Source organism: Mastomys coucha, unplaced genomic scaffold (genome assembly GCF_008632895.1).
Source record: "Mastomys coucha isolate ucsf_1 unplaced genomic scaffold, UCSF_Mcou_1 pScaffold21, whole genome shotgun sequence".
Lineage (NCBI taxonomy): Eukaryota > Metazoa > Chordata > Mammalia > Rodentia > Muridae > Mastomys > Mastomys coucha.
In genome coordinates this window covers 141,383,136-141,390,404 of record NW_022196904.1, presented here as the reverse complement: position 1 = coordinate 141,390,404, position 7,269 = coordinate 141,383,136, and the positions used below count along the sequence as shown (strand labels likewise).

Genomic DNA, 7,269 nt, shown 5'->3' with positions numbered 1-7,269 from the left:
TTCTCTGTATAGCCCTGGCTGTCCTGGAACTCACTCTGTAAACCAGGTTGGCCTCGAACTCAGAAATCTGCCTGTCTCTGCCTCTGCCTCCCAAGTGCTGGGATTAAAGGTGTGCACCACCACTGCCCGGCTTCTTTTTTGTTTGTTTGTTTTTGAGCCCTGACTATCCTGGAATTTGCTCTGTAGACCAGACTAGCCTTGAATTCACGGAGACCCATCTGCCTGCCTCTCCCTCCCAAGTGCTGGGCTTAAAGGAGTGAGCCAGCACGGTGATACCAGAGCCTTTATCTTTGTGCTTCCTAGGCGCCCAGGATGTAGACTCCTTCGTGGGAAAGTAGCTTGTTCTCTGTGCTCACTGACTCCTGAGCCCCTAACTCCCCACCTGACCTGAGGAGCCAGAACAGAAGGGACAGGGAGAAACCATGCAGGCAGTATACCTACCCGCCGTACCCAGACAGCAGCTGGGGATGGGAAGGGCCTCCACAGCTCACCAGGCTGGCTAGCAACACCCTGGCTGGCTGACAGCTGGGTCACTGGCCACCCAGCTGTAGGCAGCCTGCTGCCTAGCCTCCCCAAGCCCACTGGAGAGAGGGCTCTTTGGTGTGTCCTAGGAACAGGCCATCCTATTTCCATAACGTCTGGCTGGCTCCTCTAATCCAGACCCATGACCTGACACATGTCAACTGTTTACCTTCACAGGCACCGGTTAGAGGAGGGTCAGGCCACCAGCTGGTCCCGCCGTCTAAAAGTGTTCCTCTGTTGCACCCGGACAAAGGATTCCCAGTCAGTAAGTACCCATAGTTGCTTGCCTCAGGTCCTCTTTCTGCCATACAAGTGCCTTTCACTCCTCTGGTAAATGCTGGGTGGGTGGGGCTGGTAGGAGGCTGGGCATTGTGAGCAGGGTAACAACCTGCCTTTTCCCTGAAGTACTGCCCCACCCTGCAAAGCAGACATTCACCTGTCTTACTGTGGAAACAGAAAGCCTTGATGACTGCTTGGGTACCCTTGGAACGTGGGTTAGTTTAAAAGTACCGTGTGCTCAGCAGTGGATGGATCTGGAAGGTCTGGGGTGCTGTTGAGTGCTTAGCCTGGGGCTGGGTGGCATACATCTCTGAAGTGTGAGATGTGGACAGACCAATAGTGTTGAGGAGCAAGCTCTGCAGAAGGTGGCTCTGAGCAGGAAGGGGGATAGGAACCCTCAGCGTAGGGTAGGCAGCTTAGAAGTCAGCCAGCTCTACCCCTCATTTTGCAGATCAGTCAGCTGACAGAAAGATGGAATGATTTGCTCAGTATCCCACAGCTAGGTAGTAGCAGAGCTGGAGAGGTCAAAAGACAGTGAAGTGCCCACCTCAGACACCTCAGACAGGGGAAGCCTGGTGTGGCCCCTCCCTAACAGCATCCCCAGAGACCTTAGAGCCAGTACCTAAGAAAGGAACCCCAAAGTTCCCTGGCAGCTGGTGAGTACGTTATGGAGCTGCCTGGGGATGCCTGAGAGATACTAGTCCAGGTCTAGCTGCAGTGTGCCTTGCAGAGGGCAGGGAATGGAGCCCTAGAGATGGAAACCAGGCTTGCCTGGGCCTGTAATAGGCACACTCTTCACCCCATAAAACACAGGGTCAGGGTGATTGTGAGAAGCCAGTGAAAAGGGCACGGTCCTGTTAGACACAGAGAGCCCAGGGGCAGATCCCAGAGGAGTGACTTTTCTCCAGCTTGTATGTTGTTGCCAAAGAACTATACTTGAATGCTAGTCTTTGAAAAATTTACATAACTACCTGTATGTCCAAACTTGGTGCCCTGGGCTGAGCAGCTGAAGCTGAGCACGGTTCGGCTCCATGTGGCCCCTTAGAGGTTTGAGCTGGTAGCCACTGGCACTTTTCTCCTGACTTGCCAGGCACTCAAGGATGAGACCCAGTGAGACAGAGTCAGTTGCCGTGAGCTTGTTCTCACTCCACCCTCTCCTGATAGGTTCAAGGCAACAACAGGCAGGGGAAACCCAGGACCACAGCTGGCAGGGCTTGCCTGCCTCTGTTCTTTCCTTTTTACCCAAGGCCTAGGGCCACCTCGAAGCCAGGGAGGCCACTGGAATTGTACTTCTCAAGCACATTACAGGGGCCACTGAGCTGAGGCCGCTGAGAAGCAGGGGATGCTCGAAATATGGGAGATGTAGCAGGACTTCCAGGATCACAGCTGGTAGGGCAGCAGTAGCCGGATGCTTTGTGTGGCTTCCAGAGGACTGCCTGGACCTTGATCCTGGGTACCTAGAGAGAGAAGAGGTAGTGGCCTAGGTTGGCACCTTCGAGCCAAGGGCAGCATGACCTGTAGGACCTCGGTGGAGAGAAGAGGCCTGGGAGATGGAGGGAAGGGTCAGCATCTAAGATGGTAAAAACACAGAAACCAAAACAGACTCTCCCGGTTCTTTTTTTTTTCCTTCTTCGAGACAGAGTTTCTCTGTGTAGCCCTGGCTGACCTGGAACTCACTCTGTAGACCAGGCTGGCCTCGAACTCAGAAATCCACCTGCTTCTGCCTCCCAAGTGCTGGGATTAAAGGCATCTGCCACCACCGCCCAGCAACTCTCCAGGTTCTTGCTGAATGGAGCTACCACACGCCCAAGGGCAGAGTTGCCCAGGGTTGTGGAGGTTTCTGGTAAACTTGCCCTGGGTGTTCACTCATGGTCTCTCCTTTCTCCTGCTGCCCTGCCACTGCCTCCTGCCTTCCTGGGCCTTGCTTGACAGGATGCCTACTCAGAAATTGCCTACCTCTTTGCTGAATTTTTCCGTGACCTCGACATCGTGCCCTCCGACATCATTGCTGGCCTGGTGCTGCTTAGGCAGCGGCAGCGAGCCAAACGCAATGCGGTGCTGGATGAGGTAAGCCCCCACTGGCTCTCCTGTGGGCTCCTCTCCCCATGGCCCCCAGGCCACTGTTACTGCACACTGCCATCCGCTGTCCTAGCTGTCTGGACCACATGTGGCCGCTTCTGAGGCTAGCTTCTGAGGATGTCCTGTTCATTGGGGCTCAATGACCAGTGCCAGCTCCAGTGCTTCAGCCTCTGTCTGAAATTTGTCCTGGCCCCTGTACTCACCAACATGCTAGTTCTGATCTCTGTACATCTCACACAAAATCCCTTTCCCTCTTGGGTGGCTCAGGACCATCCCTTGGGGTTTGAAGGTCTGGATAGAATGGAGAGAACTAGAAAACAGGGAAATGTGATTTTGGGAAAGCTGCTGAATATTACAAGAGCTGCAAGCCACATGGTTCCTTCAGACCTCTAAAGCAGGCTGAAACTGAACCCCCTTCTCATCTTTCCGTCTGGACCACTGTCCATCTTACTGCGCCTGTTTTCCAGGCAAACAATGACATCTTGGCTTTCCTGTCTGGGATGCCAGTGACCAGAAACACCAAGTACCTCGACCTCAAGAACTCGGTGAGTGGAGCCTCTTCCTTTTTCCAGTGCCTCTCGGTACCTTCCCCAAAACTACACGGCATCAGGCAACCCCTACTCTGCTCAGCTGTCCAGGGAGCCTCAGATCAGGTCATCAAGAGCTCTCACATCATACTGATTCACTAAGCAGGACCCTGAATCTCCTAGCCAAGCTTCAAGACATTTGACCCCTGCTTCTGGAGATTGCACAGTGCTTCCATGGGGATGAGCTGTGACATTGTTGCTGCTGCTGCCCTCCTAGTAGGCAGTGGGGTGTGGCATGGCCATTTAAAAGCCTTTTTAGCATAGAAGCTTTCCTCAAGCACCTTTAGCAGAAAGCCCATGTGTACAGGCAATGTGGGTACCATGGTATGAAGAAAGGTACAGGCCAGGCCAGGAGGGAACCACAGCTGGTAGCAGGGACAGTCAGCCTGGCCCAGGAGAGGCAAACTAATTTAGGTGCATCCCCTCTCAATTGCCTCGCTCTGCTACCTGGAGCAAGCCTGTCATCCTCAAAGCCTCAGGACAGATATGAAATGCCCTAGGCACACCTTGCACCCAGGGCTGCAGTAAGAGGAACTGACCCATCTTAAATCCAGGCAGGCAAGGTGATGGAAGCTTGGTGCCAAATCAGACAGGGCTGGAAAAGTTTTGGCCCTTGGGAATCTGTGTCTTTAGAAAGGCCCCAGGCATCTGTCTCCTCAGAGCAGACATCACTTCATTTTCCCAGCCACACACATATCCAGTCCATGCCCCTAGCCAGCTGCCTGCCACTCACTCAGGCCTTGCCTGGCTGGCTCTTCCCACCCCCTGGGGGGAGGTGCAGAGTCTGCACCTGCCACCTGGCAGAGGCTACCAGCGCCCCGCCTCCCTGTCCTGTCACCCAGGGTAATTGCCTCTGCAGCAACTGGCTCCTTCCTGAGGTCCTGAAGAGCAGGCAGAGGGTGCTGATTGAGGCCTACCTGTTTCACTTCACAAGATGACTAATCACCCTCCTTAACTTTTACAAGGTGACTAATTCCCTCTAAGTGCCCCAGTCCTGGTGCCCAGGGGCTGGGGACTGACTGACAGGCTTTCCTGGGACACTACCATCCCAGCCTCTGGACAGTTTGTAGCACCGATACCAGCCATCGAGGGCAGCTGTTGGGCGGCAGACTCCTGGGTTTCAGACTGGCACCTTTCTCTAACATGATCCCAATCTCAGGGAGACGGCCTACCCCAGCCTAAGGAACCTGGGACTCTATGAGTCTAGCCTGAGAAGATCAGTGAACCAAACACATTTGGTGACCAGTTTCCATGCCTAGCATGGCTCATCTGATTGCCCATAGACACTCCCAGACTCAGGCCCTAAGGTTTCACAGGGTTTAGTTCCCAGGGCCTGATTTCTGAGGTGGGGGTGGGGTGGGGGGAGACTGCCACTCACACCCCATGTTCCCTTCCTTCTCCGGTAAACAAACCAGGGCTCCAAGTTGTTTTCTGTCCCCAGATCATAAATTCTGAGACAGTAGTGATAGGATAGATCTCCTGAGTATGGCCTGGGTATAGGGAGATAATTGGGCAAATGTAATTAGTGTCTGGAGGGACTGCTCCTCCTTGGGGCCCAGCAGCTGTCCCCTACTGGAGCAGGTAGGCGGGCTCCCACCTCAGGGACTGGTGGTGGCTGAGGTAGCAGGCAAGAAGGGCAGAAGTCACCACCCTCTGCATCCTGTCTTCCAGCACGAGATGCTACGCTACAAAGAAGTCTGCTACTACATGCTCTTTGCCCTAGCTGCCTATGGCTGGCCCATGTACCTGATGAGGAAGCCCACCTGTGGTCTCTGCCAGCTGGCTCGGTCCTGCTCGTGAGTACTCAGCCAGCCCCCAGCCACATTAGCATATAGCATAGGCTGGAGAGAGGGTGCAGTGGTGAACTGGTACCCCCTTCCTGCCCCTACCTCCTCTCTTCCATACTGTCACTGGGCCACTGGCTTCCTCCTGCTTCCTCCCTGGACTGGGATTATACAGGCAGACTTTCAGTTGCTGCTTTGGGTAAGTCAGTACATTTCTGTGAGCCTCACTTTCTACATCAGTGAAATGGGATGTTGATACATCTGTTTTTGAGTGTCTGCACTGCTAGTTTTCTTCTCTTCTTTGGGCCCTCCTCTGCCCCCTACAGACATTCCCTTCTGCCCACATCTCCCTTCTCTTGGCTGCTCTGCTGTGTGCTGCCTGTTTAGAAGAATGAATTTTCTTGGGAAGTAGGCCCACTCCATGGAGGTCTCTAGAAATGCACCAAGAAGACACTTTAGTACAAAGTTCTGAGTAGAGAAAAAAAGGCCTGGACCCAGATCTGACCCGAAGCTGGCTCCACCCTCAGCCCTGCCCCTGTGGAAGAAATGTGGGGCTCTGTGCTTTTAAGTGGGCCAGAGAAGGGCTTTGGAGGGACCCTGTCCTTCTATGGTGTCTCCATCCTCAGTCCATGACAGGCAGAAGCAGGACAGTTCCCTGGGCTCCTGTTCCAGAAAAGCTGACCTAGTGGGCCAGTGCCTCTGTTCTCCATGCCCCCTCCCAGAGGCGGCAGGATCCATGCCTGCTCCACAGTGCCTCCACTTTGAGAAGGCTGGTGGCTCTTGGGACCTTGTTCTCACTAATGCCAACTGATCAGAGAGGATCAGGTCACTGTGTGGTCCTCCCATCTCTGCCAAATGTACATGCTTGTCACCTCCCCCTGCAATCCTGGGACACTGAGTCTGCATGGAGAGATTCTCAAGATGAGCTCTGGGCCAGGAGCCACTAAGCCTGTGCTTAGGTGAGCCCTCTGCACTTCTCAGGAGCCCATTTCCCTGGTTCCAGCAGATGCTGTCAGCCCATAGGACAGTTCCAAATCACAGAGCCTCTGGCTACGGGGCTCTGGGTGCTTTGGGGAGAGTGGGAATGTCGGCACCTGCATGAGCCAGTACTAAAATGGAAGAGGACAGAGTCCTCAGCTTTAACGGGGTGCAGTCAGGTCCGGGTCTTCTAGAAGAATGAACCTAGGGTTGGGTGGAGACAAAGCCACAAAATATGGGGATATTGGAGACAGAGATGGCTAGGCACCGTACTTAGCATCTGCTATCTGCCTGCTGCTTGTCACTTCCGTGGACTCTCAGATCCTGAACTTTGGTCTGCCACAGTAGGTGACACATCACACTTTGTAGGGGCCTTTTTTGTGTGGAGAGTGGAGCAGGACAAGGGGCATGGCATAGGGGACAGGCTGGGGTCTAACAGCTGTGGGAAACAGCAGCTAGTGCTGACAGGAGGAAGCCAGGGCTTATCTGGACTATGGTTACAGAATCAGAACATGACATAGCAGGAAAGATTTGAACCCGAGTCCTGCTGCTCCCCTACCTCATTTGAGCCTTCTGCTCGGCGGAGGGGAGAGGGGAACTTCCTGAAGACTTGGAGGTAGGACCTTGAGCCAAGCCTGTCACCACTTGACCTGATGGTGGCTTCTCCAGGCACAGCTCTGGGATGAGTGTCCTGTGTGTTGTATCCTATGTACGTACGGGGCAGTCCCTGGTCCAAAGCTCAGGCAAGCTCAAGTCTTGGCTTGACTCTGGGGCTTCTCGATGAGGCCTCTCCCTGTTGGGAAGTCACAGTCCCACAGGCGCTGCTCTGAGAAGACAAACACCTCACACTGAATGTCAATTCAAGACAGCTGGCAGCCCTGTCAAACTTGCCCCCAGCTCCCGGTACTCAGTCTGTTGGGTGCTAGCTCCCTCTGGTGGCCTGAGAAGCAGATGCATTTTTTTTTCTCCATCCCCACCTCCATCCCCAGTGGAGTGAGCAGTTTAGCCCTGGCTCATCTACCCTGGGGAGTGTCCTGTAT

The 7,269-nt window shown here is 54.2% G+C and overlaps 1 protein-coding gene across 3 annotated transcripts in view; it reads left to right on the top strand.

Annotated features, from left to right (window-relative positions):
* The window catches only part of Dagla (diacylglycerol lipase alpha), a 58,506-nt gene that overhangs the window by 38,947 nt on the left and 12,290 nt on the right, over nt 1–7,269 (top strand). For 2 of the 3 annotated variants that reach the window (XM_031389666.1, XM_031389668.1), the window contains 5 exons: nt 700–787; nt 2,734–2,868; nt 3,348–3,425; nt 5,139–5,263; nt 5,427–5,450. In XM_031389666.1, coding sequence (XP_031245526.1) covers nt 700–787; nt 2,734–2,868; nt 3,348–3,425; nt 5,139–5,263; nt 5,427–5,450 — 450 coding nt within the window. The remainder of the gene's footprint in view (nt 1–699; nt 788–2,733; nt 2,869–3,347; nt 3,426–5,138; nt 5,264–5,426; nt 5,451–7,269) is intronic. The other variant, XM_031389669.1, reaches the window with a different exon arrangement.